Source organism: Agelaius tricolor, unplaced genomic scaffold (assembly GCF_023055355.1).
Source record: "Agelaius tricolor isolate 1412-34295 unplaced genomic scaffold, bAgeTri1.0.p SCAF_2, whole genome shotgun sequence".
NCBI classification, from domain to species: Eukaryota; Metazoa; Chordata; class Aves; order Passeriformes; family Icteridae; genus Agelaius; species Agelaius tricolor.
The window spans coordinates 55,741,889-55,763,233 of record NW_027269262.1 but is presented as its reverse complement, the minus strand read 5'-3'; the positions used below and the strand labels follow the sequence as shown (position 1 = coordinate 55,763,233).

General features: G+C 40.4%; 1 protein-coding gene across 2 annotated transcripts in view; it reads left to right on the top strand.

Moving 5' to 3' along the window:
- The first annotated feature begins 711 nt into the window (after positions 1-711).
- The window catches only part of ALKAL1 (ALK and LTK ligand 1), a 36,102-nt gene continuing 15,468 nt past the window's right edge, over positions 712-21,345 (top strand). Inside the window, exons 1-2 of one of the 2 annotated variants that reach the window (XM_071419388.1) lie at positions 712-1,012; positions 1,852-2,168. In XM_071419388.1, coding sequence (XP_071275489.1) covers positions 1,862-2,168 — 307 coding nt within the window. In that variant the 5' untranslated portion in view covers positions 712-1,012; positions 1,852-1,861. The remainder of the gene's footprint in view (positions 1,013-1,851; positions 2,169-21,345) is intronic. The other variant, XM_071419384.1, reaches the window with a different exon arrangement.

Genomic DNA, 21,345 nt, shown 5'->3' with positions numbered 1-21,345 from the left:
CAGAATAGTTTAAATCTCCTTCAAATCTAAATTCCCCGTTTTCACATCTTACAGGACATCTCAAATATTTTTTTCTTTTTGTTCCACTCTTATTAAGTAAATATCTAAGTGGTAACTTCTGACAAAGAGTTATACTTGCAACAAAAATACCAAAATAAAATATTGTCTGGTATAATTTGAAAAATGTGTATTGCTTTTCAATCTGTCAAGATCACCTGGATACAACTGCTCTCTAAAAGTTGAGATTTTATTTATTAATTTTTGGCAGATCTATTTAGGGCTTTACGAGGCAAGTTTTTAAACCTGTGGGTTTAATGGTTTATTGGGGTCACTACCTTTTTTGTGAACTTTTCATTAAGTGTCATTGTCAAAAATTAAAAAAGCTGTTTTGAAGAAGCAAACTTTTACGAGGTTCATAGTTTGTGAATTCACCTGCCAGAGACAGACTACCACTTTCCTTGACATCAAAACAGAACCAAATTTATACACACTTCAGACTTTGCTCACGGCTTCTTGCTCAATAAAAAAAGGGGGGAATTAAATAGTTTCCTTGTTGTACTCCCAAGGGAATCCCGCTAAGTTAAAGCACATTTTAATCTCTTGAGCCGGCAGCTTTATTAGTAAGCGTTCCCCAATCTTCAGGGAAATCTAATTTCACAAATAGATCACAGTCACTTCAAACGCAGCTTTCAGTTGCCATCCACCGGGGGACAAACGGGGAGGAGGAAGTCTGTCAGAAAAGACCCTCTCTGAGCCCAAGAGTGATTACCAGAGGTGTCTCCATCGACTGCCACCCACCTAAAGTCGATAGTACTCAGATGAGTACGCCGGTGTGGACTATATAAGAGAAGCGCATGGCCCTGAAGGGCGCATCCCCCATCTCCGGGCGCAGCACCGAGCGCCCCACTCCGCGCCCAGCGGAGCCTCCGCGGGGACACGGGCTCTGCCACGGCGGCACCGGGGCTCGCTCGGCAGCCCGCACGCACCCGGCCGCACTCGCCTCTGCCTGAAGGTAAGCGGCCGCCAGCCGGCTCTAAAGAAGGCACCTCGGCGTGGAACGAGGAGGTGCCGCTGCCCCGACAGCGAACCGCGGGTCGTTCCCCGGTTACTCCCGGGTTTGCCGTGCGCCCCGGCACGGCAGGGAGGGAGGGAGGGAGAGCCCGGAGCCGTCGGGGAAAGCCGGCTCCCTTGAGGCTCCGATTAACTCCTTCGCCCAAGAGGATTTGCAAGGCAGGCCAGCTAGAAAACAGTTTGTAAATAACAGAATTTCCCTCCCTCCCTCTTAATCCTGCCCGTTCTCTATAATTAGAATAGCTTACCTAGGGCATTAAGTGCTGCTCTCGAAGCCGCAGCCTGTGGTAATTGTTTTCCCCCTTTCTACCCTGATGTGCGGCACTTCCAGTGTAACCTGCCCCTCAGTGAACTCCATCCGACTGCCGTCCGTGCTCGCTCCCCGAGCCCCCGGTGTGGCAGTGGACAAGGCTGGCCCATCGCGGGGGCTCCGCCGGCAGAACCCGCAGAACCCGCGGGCGCGGGGACTCCGGGGCCAAAGGGAGCCGAGCAAATACCCCGCCAAACCTCGTACCGCGAACATGTGCGGCGCGCTCAAAACCCTTCCCCTAATCCGTGTCTATTAAACGCAGCCTCCGCGGAGCCGGGCGAGCGGCACCGCACGGGGCTGGCGGGGCCGGCGGGTGGCGGCCCCTCGGTGTCCCCGCTCCGCGCCCCCTCTGCCCGGCCCCGGCGTGCGGAGCGGCGGGCGGGGGTGCCCCGGGCGCGGCATGGGGGGCGGGCGGGTGGGGTGCGGGCCGGGCCCGGCGCTGACCGCCTTCGCTCTCTGCCTCCTCCCAGCGCCGCAGAGATGCGAGGGGCGAAGAAGCGGCAGGCGCTGCCCGCCATCGTGCTCCTGCTGCTGGCCTCGGCCCCGCCGCCGCCGGGCGCCGAGGGCAGGGACGTGCCCGCCGCCGGAGCCGAGCGGGGGGCGCTCCTCGACATCCTCCTGCAAGCCCTGGGCGACGACGGCCGCCCGCTGCCGCCCCGCCCGCCGCGGAGGGAGCGGGTGATCTCCCGGCGCTACAGCGGCGGCGGTGCCCCTCCGACAGACCCCCGCACCGCCGCCGCCGCCGCCCCGCCGCCCCCGCGGCTCTTCGCCGCCGCCCGGCACGGAGGTAAGAGACAGGAGCCTGGGATGCAGCCCCCTCGGATCCCGTCCCTGCCGCTGCCTCCGGCGGCCGAGCCCGACGGCTCCTTTGCCGGAGCACCCCGCTGCGGGTGGGACGGAGGGAGCGGGCGGGAGGAAAGCGGGTCGGGGATGCTCTCCCAGTCCCCGGGGCAGCCACGGCGGGGGCTCTGCTGAGCTCGAGCACCGCTGAGGGCAGCACAGCCCAGCCCCGCTCCCCGGCTGGAGCTGTGGGGGATCCGAGACCGAAGGGAGGACAGGGTCACCGGGGCTTCGGCACCTTCGGCCGGGGAGTCAGCTGCGACCACCACTGATCTACAGCCCCTCAGAGCAAGGCTTCCAACTCCCCTATGCTGCAGCGCAGCACGGGGGAGCCCTGTTTCTCCCCAGTCTTAGGAGAGCTGCTCTGACAGCCACAAAGAGAATAAATGACCAATCTGAGTGACAGCTCTCTGGATGTACTCCTTCAAACTTCCTCTCCAACTTTGCTAGTTCCCATGTGATGCACTTCTCTAGTTTCTCAGGACAGGTGCAAAAGATCCAGACAGAGTTGGGCATGGGGCTTATCTCACCTTTCGGAGGATGCTCAGACGGGCAGGGAGCACTGGCATGGGCCAGGCCTGGCAGGAACAGCAGGGACAGTTCAGGACCAAGCACAGCTGCCTGGTGATACTCACACAGCTCAGGGCCAAGCACAGCTGCCTGGTGATACTCAACAGCACAGGGCCAAGCACAGCTGCCTGGTGATAGTCCCACTGTCCTTGCCCAGGAGACTGACACTGCTAGGCTTGATGCAGAGCCGTGCAAAAGCATTTCCTCCTGGAGTGGAGCTGCCTGAGGAGTTTGTGTGAGTTAGGATGGTGCAGTGCCACAAAAAAGGAGAGTCTAGTGACTGTCCCTGGCTGTGGCCCACTAATATTTTTCTCTTGTTGCCTGCCACAGAGCTTGCTGGAGAGAAGCCAAACTGAGGAAACCCAAGGAAGTTCAGGTTCTTAGGGATTTGTGTCCCTGGAGAGCGCCCTTGTGGCTGATGGCTGGTAATGGGTGAAGCTGAGATGCAGCCCTCCTCAAGTCTCACTGGTAGACTTACTCTTTTCTGTTCAGTAGCCTGTTTTAAATGAAATTAAGCTCCATTTTCAAAAAACTTGAAGTTGGGTGACAGATTGAGAAGTTAATAGGCGAATAACTGATTGGTAGGGCCACACTTGCTCAGGGAGATTGCTGCACATTCTAAGGGAACTGGGCTAAAATTTATCCATCAAAAAGTAAACAATGCTCTGGCCATGGAAGCTTCTTAGCCTGGTCTGCTCCAGGTATTGAACCTGGGGTTCAATACCCCGTCTGTAAGGGCTTGTAATGTCCCAGTGAGCTTCCAGATATTCTTGCTTTTTCAGATATAAGGTCTCTGGTAGTTATGGAAAGGCAGCCCAAACCAGATTGCCACGGATTTGTGTGCTGACTGGAGAAGATGCTGCAGGTTATCAGCATGACTGGTCATATCTGTTTATTTACTGTGGTTATATCTGTTTATGTGCTGTGGACAAGACCACAGCCCAAGAAAAAGAAAGTAAAATGTTTTTTCAAGGCAGAGTACATGAAGTCTTACATTCTTCTTTTCAAGAGAATGAAAGATAGAGTAGTATAAACCTGAGAATTAGTCTCAGGTTTATACTTTGCCGTAATTATTGCAAGAATTACTATTATCAGGTGGTTTAAGAAAAAAATTCTGTTTTGAACAAGTCTCTCCCATTTGATATATTTGCTCTTAACTAAATAATTCTATTTAACTATAGAAAGTAGAAATATTTCATAATATTTATATAACTGTGAAGGGGAATTTTCTTAAACACATCAGTATTATACACAGTAAGATGGTGTTTTCTGTTAGTTATTACTTTTAGTAACTATGTTGTACACAAAAGGAACAGATGAACATTCTTAGAGAAATTCTCCCGCTGTCCCTGACATAGGTACAGTGTCCTAGGGGCAGCCACAAAGGTAGCTGTCTCTCCAGCCTAGAAAGAGCATTCTACAGTTTAAATAATAGTCCCATTTTTATATTCACCTCATTTTTTGTTACCAATACCAAGGATACAAATTAGTACCTGTCATGATGGTGTGTACTTGTTTTTTGGGATAGAGGACTGTGACAAAGCTTTTCTTACAAGTAATTAACTCATTTTTATAACTCCTGTCACCAACACATTAATGGCAGCTTTTTATTCCAGCTGGTAGTACCTGATCATCAGCTGAACAGAAGGCTTATCTTCCCCTCAGACAGAAAAGTTGTTGCATCCAGTTGAGTATTCAGCCAAGCATTTGAAACTGGAGTTATGTACTTTGATTGTCTGTAGCTGCTGAAAATCAAACCCAAGTGTCTGATTTAAAAGGCAATTGAGCAGCTAATTACTTTTGTTTGAAACAAAAAGCATCTGGAATAGTGCTGTATACAGAATAGAGAATGCAAGACAAATGATTTCTGTGTGTTTTCTTTTTCTTTTTTTTTTTTTTTTTCTGAGGATGCTACTCTGTATTATCAATGAGTTGAATAGCAGGAGGACTGAAATGTGCTTCCTCCCCTGTTATCTCATTCCCTCACTCTCAGGACTCTCTCCAGCTTTAGTCTAGCCTCTCACTGAGCTGCACCTCCACACTCACCTTTCTTTTATTTCATTTAGGGGCTTGGTTAACTATTTGTATTGTGAGAAAGCTGACCTGGAGTACCACTGGGTGAATTCTAGGGGCAGCACAGGGCAAGTGGCTACAGCACATGTCCAGGGGTGTGCTTTGAGAGAGGATAGGACCTCCTCCTTAGATTGATGGGCTCCTGCTCATTTAGCTGAGGCAGTAATGGAAAAGCACAGCATCCACAGGGCACCTTGATGAGGCAGGAAAAAGAAGAGTGAAACCCTTACCTGTCAGCCATTGTATGTGTACCACTCAGTTCAGATGCATAAAGGGGATATAAAAGCAAAAGTGGTTTTGTTCTGTGATATCCCATCTGGATGTGGCTTGCAGGTGGTTCATGGACAGCTCCCAGGCCAGAGCTATGCCATGGGAATAAGAGTTGTGCTCTACTTCCTGTGATTTTGTCACAGAGCAAAGGGGCAAACCTGAAATAGAGTGGACACTCAAACCTGCTCAGCTGTGTGGGACAGTGTGATGCTGTGAGCTGCCTGGAAAGGACTCTTTAGGTCTTTCTTGCCCCTTAATAACCAGGGTTGTATTCCATGTCATGTGCTTCTTAACCATTAGAAAATTTGTGTCACGGTTCTTGTATGACCCAGCACACTTACAAATGCAATAGAAATACCAGTTTCACCAACACTTTAGCTGTCTTAACTTCTTATCTCTTTTATCCCTACATGTTCAAAAGTCTTATCTCACACAGATCTGTCCCTGTTTTTCTTGGTGACCTGATTAATGAGAACGATCACTTTGAACAGTACCTTTAGAAGAAATTCCAACTACCCAAAAAGCAAGCTTCATTTTTTCTAGGACTCCTGGTAGGATGTCACTAAAAATACAAGTTGTTCCTTAGAGTTATTATATCTAGTAGGATTAAAATTTCTGTCATAACATCCTTTACTTGCCTGATTTCCATGAAGTTTTTATGCTTGAGTGTGATTTTATATTTTTCACTAAGAAGTGTCTTAAAGTTTTTTAATCTTAGTGATGAAAGCTCTTCAATTGGTAATCTTTTTTATAACTATCCCCTACTTCTGATGCATAACTGTGGTCAGCTTTTTGTATGAAGAAAGCATGTATTTTCACAAAGAGAAGATTCAGCTTCAGGTTATTTTTGGATGTCACGTCAAGGGAACTAGAATAGTTTGTCATTGTTCTTCGATTTTCTTTGTTAGATTTTTCCAAACACTTTCTTCAAAACCAGAATAGCTTCCACATAATTAGATTTAAAGAATCTTGAGAAATAAAAACATCTGCTTTGACTATTCTTTCCTTACATATTGCCCACCACAGTGGAGAAAGGAGCTATCTGAACTTACATGCGTTAGGGGGCTGAAATTTCCCTTTTGTCCTGGGAGACCAACAAGACATTTTAAAACATTTTGAGTAGTCATTTGTCAAGCATGAAGGAATGAAGACAAATATTGCTCTGAGTTTAAGAGTATGTTCAAATTAGCCTCCTGAGCATATCTACCTCAGATTTAGAATAACATATCAGAGAAGAGAATTTGGTCCTCAAAATATTTAAACTTTGAGGTTGCATTTATAAGTTCAGTTTTATGCCAAAATTTCTTACACATCAGCAGCAGAAAAAGTTGTGCTATGACATAGTGCTAGTTTAAACATTATGCATCATGAATTAGGTTTGAAAAATATATTTGAGTTTTATTTTAGTTTATGGTTAAATCAAACCCCTATATCCTATGTAAGGCATAAGAAAAGTTATGGTTTTTTTCCTCACTTAAAGAAATCTCCTGTAATGATAATTTCTCCTGTAGTGATAATTACAGCTGGAAGTCCCTAATTCTGAAAGACCTGCTGTGCCTAGTACTAAACTACTTCAGTGAATGTAATTACAGATCTGGAATAAAAAAAGGAGACCATTGAGGAATGTAAACTTTGTCTCTAAGAAATTAAAATATATGATATGACATAACACAGTGTTCTTTGTAATACTTAAGCCTCATCTGATTATTATTCCTGTTAATAAGCTAGTGCCTTTTTTTTTTTTTTTTTGTACTGTGTTAATAGGAATTGCTGGGCATTCAGGAGACTTAGAAGCTTAGAAGAAGATGAAAGTTAATAAAAAATTACAGAGGGTTTGGTGGAAAGAACCATTATCTCTGCTTGTACCATGGTTAGGTGTCAGTTCCACCCAAAAATACCAGTGGGCAGGATAGATTTTCATTTCCTTTGATGAAAGGAAGTCCCAAACACTGCAGAGATTGTCTGTTCCTTCAGTTCTGCACAGTGCTTGGACCAATCATGGTTATGATGGCTTTGCCATCTGTCACACCACTGCTACATTCCTGTCCCTGCCTGCTTGGGGTTTTAGGTGTATTGTGCAATATGATTTTTAATAGCAATACTCTGTGCTTGGCAAACAGAACTGCCACTGTAGAGCCAGGCCACTGAACAAAAGGCATCTGAAATCTAGGACGAGACAGAAGTCTTCCATATTGTGGTGGAGAATATCAAGCCCATGCACCAACCCTAAGTGCTGATGAGGGAGTGAGCAAAGATAAAATGTAGTTGTTGCATACATGGAGACCCAAAATATAGTGAAGTATAGAGCAGTGCTTCAAATGAAGTGGTCTCCAAGGGGCTTTGCTCTCACTCCCGTTAATCCCAGTGAAGGATATCTGAGACATTGTGCTGTCCTGGCACAAAAAGGGAGAAGCCCTGTTGAACTGCAGTACCCTGAGCAGCAAACATTTCAGAGTGCACTGTGCTGTCCCGGGAGCAAGATAGGATGTCAGCATATGGAAAAGCTTTTCTGTTGAGCTATTGCTTTGATAAATATGAGGAGGTCTTCTGGGTTTTGTTTTAGTCCTATTTAATATTTTTATAGGACTTTTATTCAGCACGACAAGACACCCTATTACTAGTGTGTGCAGCTCTGGCCCCAGAAAAGTGCATGTCAGAATTTTCAATGTATTACACCAGGACTGGCTCTGAAGTACACCAGAACTTCTCCAATATGCAGCAAAGTGAATAGCAAAGAAAACAGAAGTTTTGTTTCAAAGTAGATCTGCATGCATTACCATCTGTAATTGAGGAGCAGCATGAATTTTGTATAAGCCTAGCTTGGCCCTGAGCCTGTGAGCAAACTGAAGACCTTAAATATATATATATATGTGTGTGTGTGTGTGTGTGTGTGTGAGTGTTTTTTCCTTTACACTATGCACAATTTGATTTTTCTATCAAGAAAGAATGGCAGGTCTCTGTGTTTTTGTGGTTTGTTATTTCAGGTGTTAGTCTGCCAGGGAAAGCCTCTGAGAGGTGGGAGAAAGGCAGTGCACAGGTATAAGGCTTTGTAATACATTTATTGTTTGATAGGTAGCCTCTAGCCTTGAAAGTACACTGCTTCAAGTGTGGAGATGATGTTGCTTTTTGAATAAGCATGTATACAGGGAAAAGGATATAAAAAGAGAATTATACATACATCCATGCATCTAGGCACACAGACTTCTCTTTTAATTAATAAGGTTTGAGGGCAATGTGCATGAGAATGATGTGATGTTTTAAATCACCCACATGTGATTTAAGAGATATAATTCACCAATGTGAATTATAAAGGCTTATGTTTTCCAAAGTGCTAACACAGCGTAAAAATAATTGCAAAGTAGTCGTCGCTGTGGAAAGCTATAAACAAAGCTTCATAACCAATGAGATGCCCAAGAAAGATGCACTATCTACAAAAAGAGCCACTGAGAGGCTGGAGAGAGAAAGGGGTGACTGCTTCCATGCCTAAAGTATACGTAAGGCCACTGTCTGCATTGAGATCATTTTATTCTTAAAGAAGATCTCTCCAAGTCACTTAAAAGTAGTTTTTGCAAGGGGAAAATATTCCCCTTATTAACACCTGTTTTCTAGAAAAATAAAATTTTCAGTGGTTTATCAAGTACATTTCACAGAAGTAAAAATACCCCAAAACTGAAATGGAATGTTATCCTATATTACTAATTTGTAAGACTTGTTTTAAAACATACCAAAAAAGTACACTTTAATAGTCATGGTAAATATCTTCTTTGTTGTTACATGCATTCAGATGACATTGTACTGAAAAAAAAAGAAAACAGTTCAGTTGTTTGCTTATGTTTGGTTTTGGTGGTTGATGGTTAGGCCTTTCTATTCAATTTAAGGATGAGTGCTTCATTTTGTCTCTTGTGAATTAGAGGTTACTACTTTTGTGTAAGTCCTAGAGGCTATTTACTCAAGTTTTCTGGGGTTTTAATGTTGGCCAATTGGAAAACAGTTGCTCTAGTGAGGGGTTTAATTGACTATTGATTACATACTGAGGGCACAACTCTTTAGGTTATAAACAAGATATAACACATGAAGGATCCAAGCATTTGATTGATTAGTGGCCATTTTGATATTATCCTATGTTTTATCATGTCTGCTTGTGCAAAAAAATCATTGATGTGCAGTGCTCCACTGATTTTACCAAAACAGTGCTTAAAAACGTGTTTGTTTAGTATGGGCTTTAACACCAGTGAAAAATACTGTTTGGAGTTACAAATTGTGGCTACTATTTGATCCTAATTCTTTGTTTTTAAAGACAGAGTCAAAATGTATGTAGCCAAGCAAAAACCACTCATGGTAAAGGCACAATTTTGAATGCTAAGAATAGGTAAACTTCTTTTGTAAGTGTCTTGCTGTTGTTGTTTTTTTAAAGTCTAGTACGTTTTTATTTCTCAATTCCAGTTAGTTGGTTCTATTGCATTTTAATATGTGTTGTCTTACTACATGGTTTGAAATCCGTGTCTTTGGCTTAAAGAAAAACATTTAAAGTTACATCAGCAAAGCAATTATTGTCATGTTCCTTGCAGATTTTAGACAGCATCCTGTGTGACATAGCACAGCTCTAATTAAGGCTTTGATACTCAAATTATTTTCTCCTTTTTTACTCAAGCCTGTAAAATAAAGTGAAAAGCAAAATAAAACCCTACTGGAAAACAGTCAGACAATTTTTCTTCCTTAACCTGTGCTGTTTATGATGACTTTGAAATGAAGTGTTAGAAAATACATCCTTGTCAGTATATGTGGCAGTAGTGGATGTATGCCCTGGATTAGTAAAACCCTTAAATCCCATTGGATTAAAATAAGTAAGGAGATAGCTGTGATGTTATTACTCTAATCATGATAGAGTAATTACTTCTTAGTGTGTTAATCACACAGCATGCCTAATACATGAGAGACTTCTCTGCTGTCACAGAAATTTCAATTTAGGAAATTTAGGAAAAAGATTTTCAGAACTTGTCTTTTACACAGCAAATGAAAAGTGATGACTGAGACATACTAATTAGAGGGTTTCTTGTGGCCTTCAGGGAAACCTTCTGTGTCAGAAGGCAATCTAGAGCAGGTTAATTGCCTGCATTTGATACTAGGCACCCAAAGTTTGAATGGACCTCTTGGTCACTAGTAAATCAGCAAAGTACCACAATTTGGGCTTCCCATTATTATAGGATCAAATTCCAGGTTTGTATATGAAGATAACATATACAGATTTCCCCCTTTATTCAGTACCAAGTCACTTTTCTAGATATCAGGCAACTTTCATTCCTTCAGAAAAGGGATTACTAGAAAATAAATCATTTGTGTGGATAAGACTGGCAAAGGTACTGCAAATTTACACTCATATCTGCTTCTCCTGAACAGGGTGGCTCCACATTACCTACATGATGGAGTCACTCCATGCATGGATGTGTGATTCAGCTGCATGGGGATATGGAGGATCACTTATGTAAGATGCAGTCAGGGCTTTAAAAATCCTTGAAAGAAATCCAAACTACACATTTATACTGAAGTCCACTGTCCCAGAACTGAGCAGCACCTCCAGAAAAGCCATCTTTAGTCTTGGCTGGGGTAGCTGTTTCTTTCCTGTCAGAACAAGGAGTGAGAGAAAGAGAAAATCTGGAGATTAAGTATTACAAATATGTTAAATGTAATCTTAGAATAAATAGAAAACTTCTCAAGTATTAGGGGGAGGCACTTTTTCTGCATTTACACTCTATCTCAGAATGCCAGGATAACAGTGACAGTGGTATAAAAAATCAGGGAAATATTAAAGTTGCTCAGTCACAAACTATAGAAAGTGTTTTCTGCTTTTTAATTTAAGGTTAGCTCTTTCTGCTCAGCACCTTTTGGCCCAATGAAATGTATGTTTGCATGTATATTACACCTGTTTATGAAGATCAAACCTCCAATATTAGTATGTGTAACTAGCTCACTATCTTTGATTCATTTATATGTAACACTCACAAAATATTTTGATCTTAGTTATGCTTTATCAGCGGTCTCCTTATGTAATTATGATAGGGTAAAATGACCTTAGCCTGAGTATAAACCTGACATATGATCCCTGGAAATATCTTCAAAGTAGTAGTTCAGAATAAAGTATCTATGATGGAGAAATGGTATGTTATAAATCCACCTGTGACAGTTCTGTATCTGTTCAAATTCGGAAAAAAATAGAAACATTTCTAAAATAAGCACAGGAAATGTAAAGTACAGTTAAACATTACCATTTGCACAGCAATCAACCTGGAGCCTATTCATATTTAGAAAAGGAGCAGGGTCTAATTAAGCTCTGGCAAACTCGATTCTATTTCCTTTCACACCAACAGAGTTTGCTGTGTTTGTTAGTGCTGAGTTTGGCTTGCATGCAGTAAAGCACATGTCATCAGTTTTCATTCAGTCAATTCAACTAGTTCATATATTGCCTTTGATGTATTGCAGCTGTTCTTGTGTTTAATTTATGCAAATATTCCAAAATCTACATTTATTAGCAGCCATGATAGCTAAACCAGAGTGCTTTGCATAGAGTCCTGCAGAATTGCACAAAGTGAATTTCCTCTTAATACTTACAGATATGTGGTGTCTGTATCTTATCCTATGAGTGGTTTTGCCTTCAGTCAGGAGCCCTCCAATAACTTTCCAGGCATAATTTGGAGTCTCTTGATTCATCTGAAATATCATCTGAAATATCTTGATAGTTTAGTGATCCTGAGGGGCTAATAGACAAATTAATGAAAATTGTTTTCTGTTATAGAAAAAAATAGAATTTTTTTCAATAGATCAATTTCAATTCTATAGAATTGAATAGGGAAAGATAGCTTCAGTAAGTAATGCCTTGAATAGTTCGACCAGTCTTTTCTATGTGCCTCATTATTTTCAGTGAATTATCCTTTGTAAGTTTAATGAACAATTAGCATTGTAATACATATTTCCTCTTGGAAAGGGGGAAGTACATATGTACAGCTTAATATTCAAAACAGCAAGGGTTTCAAAATACCCACATTTTCTCATTTCAACTGTTTTGAGGAATATGCCATTCTGTTTATTAGATTTATTTATTTAAGAGGGATCTTTTGCTTAAACTCGTACATCAGATCTGTAATAGTTTTGAGATTTTTTTCTTTACTTTTCAAAATAAATATGTATTTTAGGGTTTTATATGTTCACATCTCTGGCAGAGGAGAAAAAAAAAGATGAAGTATGCACAGAGTATGTTAACCTAGATCTTTATCCTTTCTAGTTTTAACTGTTTTCTGAAGTGATTGCTAATAGTAATAGCAGAAAAGTAACCACATACTCTCCAATTGGCTTATTTCTTGATCCCAGAGCATTTTCTGATGGAAACAGGGATTTGCTGAGAGGGAAAAAAAAGAAATCCATCCTTCTTAATGTTCTTTTGCCAAGCTAATATAAGGGTCTCCACAGGCAAGGATTAACTAATACAAATATGCTTTCTGAGCAGCTATTGAAGAATTACTAATAAACATAATTACAGCTGAGTTCAAGGTATCCAACCTTGTAAATATATCCTGGTATAATTTCATTACGCTTGGCTGAAGCCCTAGAAGAAGCCAATGCTTCAATCTCTTTGTTCAAGTCTTAATGAATTATTGGAAAGTGGCTGATTAAAAAGCATTGAATCAGAAGAGGCTGCTGCATTCTAAATGTTGCTCTCTTTGATGTTGTTTACCTCCCAAGTTGACTCATTTCCTTGGCCAAAAATCTCTGCGCATGAAGGTCTGAGCCTACTTTTTTGGACCATTATATCGTGTTTGGAAGATAAATGGGGTGGGTAGCTGTTTGTTGAACATTGTAAGTGCTCAGTGGAACTCACACCTTAGAATAGAATTCTCGCCAGAAGTGGGGCACAACTATATGGTAGCTAAAGGGGATACAATGAAATAAGTGAGATACCCAACCAGACTTTTAATTTCTTCTTAGAAACCACACTTTCCATACTTATTCTTTTTTTTTTTTCTTCTGTTTGGTAACCTGTTTGCTGCCAGTTTCCAGTTCTCTCTGAAACTGATGACTCTTCAGCTGCCCAAGGCAGAGTCTCTAATGTGAAAATATCTGTTTGTGACACTGAAGTCACTGTGAGGCACTGGGGAAGAGCTGTGGCCTAGACTATGTACCAGCATATACTTGTGGAGAGCTCCAGATTTTTGTTATTCAGAAAACAGCAGAGGCATAAGGGATGAGGATTTGAGTGCATCTTGAGATTGGACTCAGATCCTTGACAGTCTGAACATATTTAAAGGTGTGGATGAAGTTTGAATAATTGGTGGTCCCTTCACAATGTCTTAGCATTGTCCATTACATCCTGCAGCACACATAGGAGGCAATTCCTCTGTGAGCCTTCACATTTCCCAGCAGATCAGTTCCACACTGCATTGTTGGTTGAAGTAGACTCAAGTAAGTGCAGCGTTTAACTGCATCCTGGTTCTTTTCATCCCCAATAAATTCATCTCATCCAAAGTTCTTCTCATTGCATGCATCCCCTACAATAACATAGAAGGTGTCATAAGGTTCCCCACTCAGACAATGGTTGACAAACACTCTGTTCAGATTGTGTGGAATTTTTCAGTTGAACCTGTCTTCAGCCTCTGCTGTCTTAGAGTGGAGATGGGGGCTAAGAGGTTGGCATGTTTGGACTGAGGCTCTTTAGGGGTGACCTTGCACTTTGATTAAATTATTAAGCATGGCCTGCACAGATAGAAGTGACCCAGAGTACATGGGTTTAGACCTTCTGAGGTATCTCACTGGTACACATCCTGGAAGGATACTCAGTTGTATGTCTTCTGAAATACCACAGAAGAAGCACCAGAGCAGACTATGCTTCTACCTCAGTCACAATAGCCTAAGGATTATTTCAAATTAACCATATAGGTTTAATTTGAAGAGGCAAGTATACAGACTAAGGATATTTGAAGCATGGTAATGAGGAATGTAGCTCAGGCCTAGTAATTTACTCTTTCTCATAAGGGTATGGTAAATATTCAGAAGGTGAAATAGAGGAGGAAATACCATGAAAAATAGAGGAGGAAATACCATGAAAGTTGATTTTGCCAGATGGGTAAAGACTTATTAATGCTGGTAGAATCTCCAGCTGGGAAAATCCATGGTTGTTATGGACTCTGTGCCACCAGAACAGAAAAAAGGGTTGGCTCAGAAAAGAGAATCTGGCTCAAAGAACTTAAAATAAATATCAGATGTCAGAGCTGTGACTTAATTGTTTAGCTAAGTAGATCATGTGAATTACACACAGATTGAGGACCTGGTTTTGCTCCTGTTGAAATCAAGGAGAACAGAATCAGGGCATAGTCTCCTTCCAGCGTTTTTCAGTCCTCAAAAATGTGTTCTTTGAGAGTACACCAGCTCCTAGATTAATTGTACCAGCCAGAAATCCAGAGAGCTGCTTCTACACAACTGCTTTGTGGTTTATTGCTGTAAACATAAGCTAAGACTCTAAACAGAACCTATTTTCTTAGTTGCTCTTGGTTTTTATTCCAACAAAAACAACAGATTCTGTCATTAAGGACCACAATTGCAACTCCTGGTTCAGACAGTGGTTTTTGACAGTCTCAAAGAGATACATTGAGATGTACACTTATTTTCCTCCCCTTTTTGTAGTCTTGCATTACAGCTCTTCCAGTCTTATAATTAGACCTGTGCCACAGACATTAGCGTATGAATATCCCCTTGGGAAACTGTAGTTTTGAAAAACTTATAACTTCATAGAGATATTTTTTTCTTGTAATGAACATCTAAGAGATGCTTGTTACTTTTATGAATAAAGGGAGAATCTTTTTTAAATCACACCACTTTCAATCTTACACTAATGAATGCTTCCTTTAGTATTTTTAAATTCTCTATTAAAAATTAAAAAACAAAACAAACCAAACCCATATTTAATTATGAAGGCCTTATAAGAGTGAGGAAAATATCTAAAGAAGGACATTAGCACCTGAAAACTTGAAAGGAATTTTTTGTTACAACCAAAATTAAATTATCTGGAGCTGGCTGACAATCTTACATTCAGGAAGAATAGGATTGTTTTGGGAGAAGGCTTCTCATGTACAATTGAAACACATTTCCATTCTCTGTCTAAGATCCTTCACATAGTACTAGTGACAAGGAGAAATACTGGGAGACGTGTGACAAAAAAAAATATTTGGAAACTTCTACAGCCAATTTATAGACTGACATATATTTGTACAAATTGTGTCTGGATGATGAATGACTTGGTACAGCATGTAACTGATACATTGTAAAGGAACAGAGAGAAATTATTTAGTATCATATTTCTAGACATACTTGGAAGATGCTTTGGGAAATATTCTGATTTAGATAGGGCTGTTCTTATGTGCTGGTTTCTGCATTCATACTGCAGCTAGGGCTCAGCTTCTTCAAGTTTGTGATGATGATAATGCCATTACAGTAGTCTTTTAATCAGAACTGAGCTGTGATTTCTTTTTCTGAGAAAGGGAAGTACGGTGTCTAAGCACTTAGTGAGCAATTATGTTTCCTTCATAAATGGTGAATTAAAGAAAAATCAACGTTTGAGGGGAAGAGGAGGAACATAATATTCCCAGTGTTGAAAAATGTGTATAGTCGACAGCAGGAGAAGGTATTCCACCCCATTCCCAGTCCACCTATCCTGACACTTCAGACACGATCAAATGTTTCTTCTGTAGCTTGAGTGGGTTAGCTCCCTCCAGCTTCAGGTTATGTCCTTCCCACAGTCCAGAGCCCAGTCTTGGAGGAGCCAAGTTTAGGGATAATCTGTTGCCCTTAAGAGGATGTTGAACTGGTGGCTGGCAAGCCCTTTCAGGCCGTAAATAGTCATTGCTGTGCTGAGGTGGGAAGGCCTCCCTGGAATTACTGTTCATGCTGTTAGTCGTCTTCATAGCAGCCATTGCTAACTATTCCTGTCACTCTCTGCCCCCACTCGCAGCTCTGCAGAGTCCAGACAAGGTACAGAGGCCAAGCAGAATGCAAGGGAGGGGAGAAGGCAAAGGGAATGGCTTGGCAAGGGGAGGGTAGATGCAGGGAGGAGTGGGAGAAGTATCTGTCTGGATCCTTACCATGGATGTGAACAGATCTGTATCATCCTCCCCTGACTGAAAATCAACCTTTTCTGCTTCTAAGGCTACTGACGGGCCTTGGTTAAATAAAGTTGTCCTCCACAGCTTCTGAAGGATTGACCTCCGTGTGAGTAAAGGTGGGAAGGTGTTTTGTATCCATTGAAAGTGCTCCAAGTGATGATAAGATGAACACCAAATACTCCTATACCTGTTTCTCCTAGTTTTGTTCTCTTACATCTGGATGAATTTTCCAGCCTCTGCCCTTGCACTGTCACAGGTGCTTTTACTTTTGAACAGCATGGTGATGTGGATCACAGAGAGTGGGAAACTGAGAGTACATGAACAGTTGTGGTATCTCCAGGATTTTTCTAGGAGTTCAAGTCAGAAAGCTGGGAAAGGATAGGACTTCTGTATTCTTTCCAGTTAGCAGCATAATCAAATGAAAAAGCAAAGTCAAGTAAAATCAGTATGTGTTTGCTTTGTTTACTCTTACTGATCTGATTTTGTAAAAGGTTTTATTGAAAAATTGATTTCACCTGAAACATAGGAAAACCTGGAGACAAAAGTTTGTCTCAGAGAACTTTGTGTCACTTCTCCTTCCTGCACTTGCATGAAGGAAGGCAGGTTTCCCCAGTCCATCCCATGTTGTGCTGGGGATGGACTGTGCTTGCAAGACTGCCACGATCCTAGCTGCAATAGCACAGCATCCCTGGCCGGGGCAATCTGCTCTCAGTATGTCCTGTGATGTTTGATAGAGAGGTACAAGGATTACAGGACTGAAGGTCTTGCTTTTTAAAAAAAAGGCTTCATTCATTTTCTACCACAGATGAATGGAGAAAAAACTGCAGCAGTGAAGAAAATTTAGAATACAAATGAGCATAAATTTAGAACATAAATTTAGAATAGAAATGAGCACATAACGCCTTCTGAGACAGCAGCACAATTATGGCTCTGGTGCTTCAGAAAGAGAAACTTGAAAAAATGGATTGCTTTAAAAGTTATCTGTCTCATGATGTACACCAAAGTTCATTTGCTTTTCCAAAAACAGTGATGTTTAACAGTTTGAAACATCCAAAAAGGGCCTGAATAACAGGCAGTTTTTTTCATAAGACCTAGCACTTAATCAGTAGGATGTTACTTACAGATTTGATGGAAATGTGGCAAGGAGCTTGAGACATTTAATTTCTAATCCCAGGTACACTTTCACATGTAGTAGCAAGTAAACTGAATTAATTCAGAACCTGACTCCATTTAGTGACTTGCAGTAAACAAAGAATGGAGGATTTAGGGATAAAACACAGTGACAGATAAATCCACTTCTTCTCAAGGTTTAAGAACATGTTTTGGTTCATGGTTTACAAGCTTGCATTGTTTTTAGGTAAGATGTAGGGTGTGATCAGAAGCACTCTAGGAGAGAGGTAGGAGTAGGGATTTAAGGGGAAATCACACCTCTTATGCCATGATCCAATGGGGATGACAGAACATAAATTGGTAAATAAATTAAAATTGGTATTTCACATTTAGAATAATTTGGTTGAAGCCTATTGGATTTATTGAATCCAGCTATCAGATATTTCAGGAAGCACATCCAAGAATCTTGTTCATAACCTTTTTCAATAAATGGAATGTGCCTAGCTAATGTAAGACTTCTCTTGCCTGTGTATCAGTTATTAGAGATAAATAAGTACCCCTTTATTCTTGAGGAAAGATCCGAGTCACGTCTTTTGTGTTACTATTTATATTATAGTATGTACAGAATTTTCCGTACTATTTTTAACAGTGTTCCTAAAATTTACTGCCCCATTGCTCAAATAAATTTTATAAATCCAACTGAAACTAAGTGTCTCACATTTGTCATTTTTTTTCTTGGTATCCACCTGAAGGTCTCTGTAATAATGATAAAGCTGAAAACTACTTGAGTAAAAAATGTCTTCCATAATTCTCTTGCAATTACATGAATGGGGAGGTGATGAATGAGAGAGTATACAACCATCAGTAAAAGTAGAATTTTACTCTGGTCACTGTAAAAAGGCAGCATTTCATATTAAATTTCAAGATTATTTTCAGAAATCTTAAAAAAAAAAAAGAATATTCCATTCCAAGCAAAAGGTGAATAGTGAGAAATTTGCTATACTTCAAATCTATTCTCACCTGTAGTGTGCAGGGGTCAATCCATCAAACAAATTTTATGAGGCCATATAAACATAGATCTACAGACAAAAATCTAAGCATGCAGAACTAGGAAAGCTGTGTGCCTTTGCTCTTTGTATGTTTTTAATGGGCTTATTTTCACATTTTACTACCATTTGTAGATGTTTTGGTGGTTTTTGTCAGTTTTGGGAATCCCACTGTACAACAATTTGCACATTTTTTAAATGCCCAATATTTGCAGTATTGCGGCTTTGGTAGAACTAAGTTAATTGTAGTTATGCTCCTGAATGCCCTGTGGATATTAATCCCCCTAGTTTTAAGGGAGCAGCTGATGTAGATAAGACTTAAAAGGGTGAGTAAGAGAGGTGGGACACACATGAGTAAACATTCTGGGATAAAAGTGAATGGTTGACTCTAGAGTGAAGAGAGGACAAAAATAGAAATTGTGACTAAATGCCAGACTGTGATTTTGGAAGCTAGTTCTTCCTTTTATACCCATCTTTAGCAGAGTTAATAACAACACTGATTTTTTTAATGTAATAGTCTTGACAATGTGGCTGACATGGTAAATTTCATCAACCATTATGAAAGCAGATGCTGGTACGCTTTTTCTTTGGGGTGATTCCACTGTACGTCTAAACTGCCTGTTGCCACAGCCCACTTCATTACTCAAGTTTATGGTGAATGTTCCAGAATAAAACCTTAACATTTTATATGCAAGACCACATATTCTGTTCATAACTAAAGTTGGGAGAACTTGAAGATATATCAATTAATCTGCATTTAAGAAGAGTATTATTTGCCATGTTCACATCAGAAAAATATTACTGGAATGAATACCAAGGCAAGTAAGTGTTAAGTCATTGGTTTAAGTGTCCCTAGAAGCACTGTGTCAAGCCTGGACAAATAATTAAACATGGAAGCATGTATTAGGCATGGGAGCAGAATTAGCATTTTAGGACTTGACTAATGAGGTAGTATAAGATATCACAATGTGCCTTCCAATTTCTGTATAAATAAAGTTTTAATGCCAAACAAAAATTTTATGGACAGCAAATAAATCCAAAGAGATTGGAATAGTGTTTATATCTAGTCTTTTAGAGGATAAATTGACCAAGTCATTAATTATGAATTCTTAATTGCGCTCTATGTGTAACCCTTAAGCTCTGGAGTATACTTTGTGTTGTGGGAACTGAAAGAGATCCCATTAGGCAGGGTAATGGGAAGCCTGGTAAACTCTGCTCACAGAGCAGGAAGGCATGCATGAGTAATTTCAGCATATTCTACATTCAGTAGATGGCAGTGGTATGCAGTAATATATTAATTCCGGATTTTCTCTTGAGCAGACACTCATGCCTCTGTGAATCCAGTCTGTGTTGATTTGGGGATTTATTTGAGGCTTCTTCTTCTCCAGAAAATACTGAGATACTAGATAATTCTTCACTTGCTAGAGTAGAAAGTGACAGAAAATGAAAAAAAAACCATTGCTAAGTTATTGTAATCTTCATTACACAACACTTGGAGGAATCTGGTAAGTTTTGAATTTCAACAGCAATATTACATCTGAAAAGGAATGTGTCTGTCTGGAGCATTGACTCATTTTCCATCTATGCTCAGTATGTACACATCAAAGTCTCAAAACAAAAGTATTCAGTAAGTGGGAACTGTGTGTGTTACTTAACAGGAGTAGTAACACAGACTTCTCGGAATACTGCACACAGAAATAGATATTTTCCCTTGTCTAAAGGAATGCATTGCAGACCTAGTAGGGGAAAGCTGGGTATGGGAGTTGGGGTAGGGGTATATAAACAAAAAATGTTACTAAGACAATTAGAAATTATTGTAAAACTTTTAATTGCGGAAAACTGCAAGAAAAAGAACAAAGCAAAAGCAGAAATAGAGTTTATGTAGTAGAAATTGCAGATGAGTAGTCTAAGAGAATTAAAATACATCATTTATTCTAATAATTTCTAATTGTCTTAGTAACATTTTTTGTAGATATTTTCTCATATGGCAGTTATTTCTAACACAAATAATATAAAAATTTTAATGATTGATGATTGATAATGATGGAAGGAGTTGCTCCTTTTTACACAAAGGGGTTTTTTCCTTCTCTATGGGAGACTGCAGTAGGAAAAGTGTTAAATCTATTAGTCTGTGGACTGAGTTGTAATACAACCACAAATTCATCCTAAGGATTCTGAGTGCTCTTAAGGACCTTAGAATCAATTGGTGGTCCCTTAGCAGGGAATAAAAATGTCCCACTTTTTCAACAAAGTGTGTACTCTGTTTCTCTGTTGTTTCAGACACCACATGAGGAATCAGGAAAACATTTCAATCTATACTGATATGTTTATTGTGTGCAGAACAAAAAGTAATATCATTCTGGTAGCAATGGCCTAGCAGCATATACAATATAGCATTTCAGCCTAGCCAAAGCTGCTGGAAGCCCTCAGTTTTTCAGGTAAGGTCTTTGTCCAGCCATGAGCCCAGAAGTAAGAGTTTTGTGTAATCTGGTCACAGCCAAAGTGTAAAAATGAAAGGAGGAAATTAAGACCTTTTTCTCCCCCCCTGGTAAGGGAACTGAAGAAAGAAGTATATGCTAATTGATTCAACCATGCTTAAGTCATCTGCTGCTGAGTGAAACACCTATGTTTTACTCCACACCACACTGAATTATTTTCAAATAAATATTAACATTTTTTTTCTCCACTAGGATGCCTTATCTTTGCTCTTTGAACTGTTTTCTATTTTGAGCAAAACTCTTTCTAATCTTTTGTTAAACTGAGGCAGTACATGTATATCTAAAAGTTGTAGGAATAGTTATGTATGTAGATAAAATGCAGACATTTAATTTGGGACATTAAGTTTTTGAATATATATATTTTTTTAAGCATTGTTTTTCTAGGGTTTCACTTATATTTTGGACAATCATGC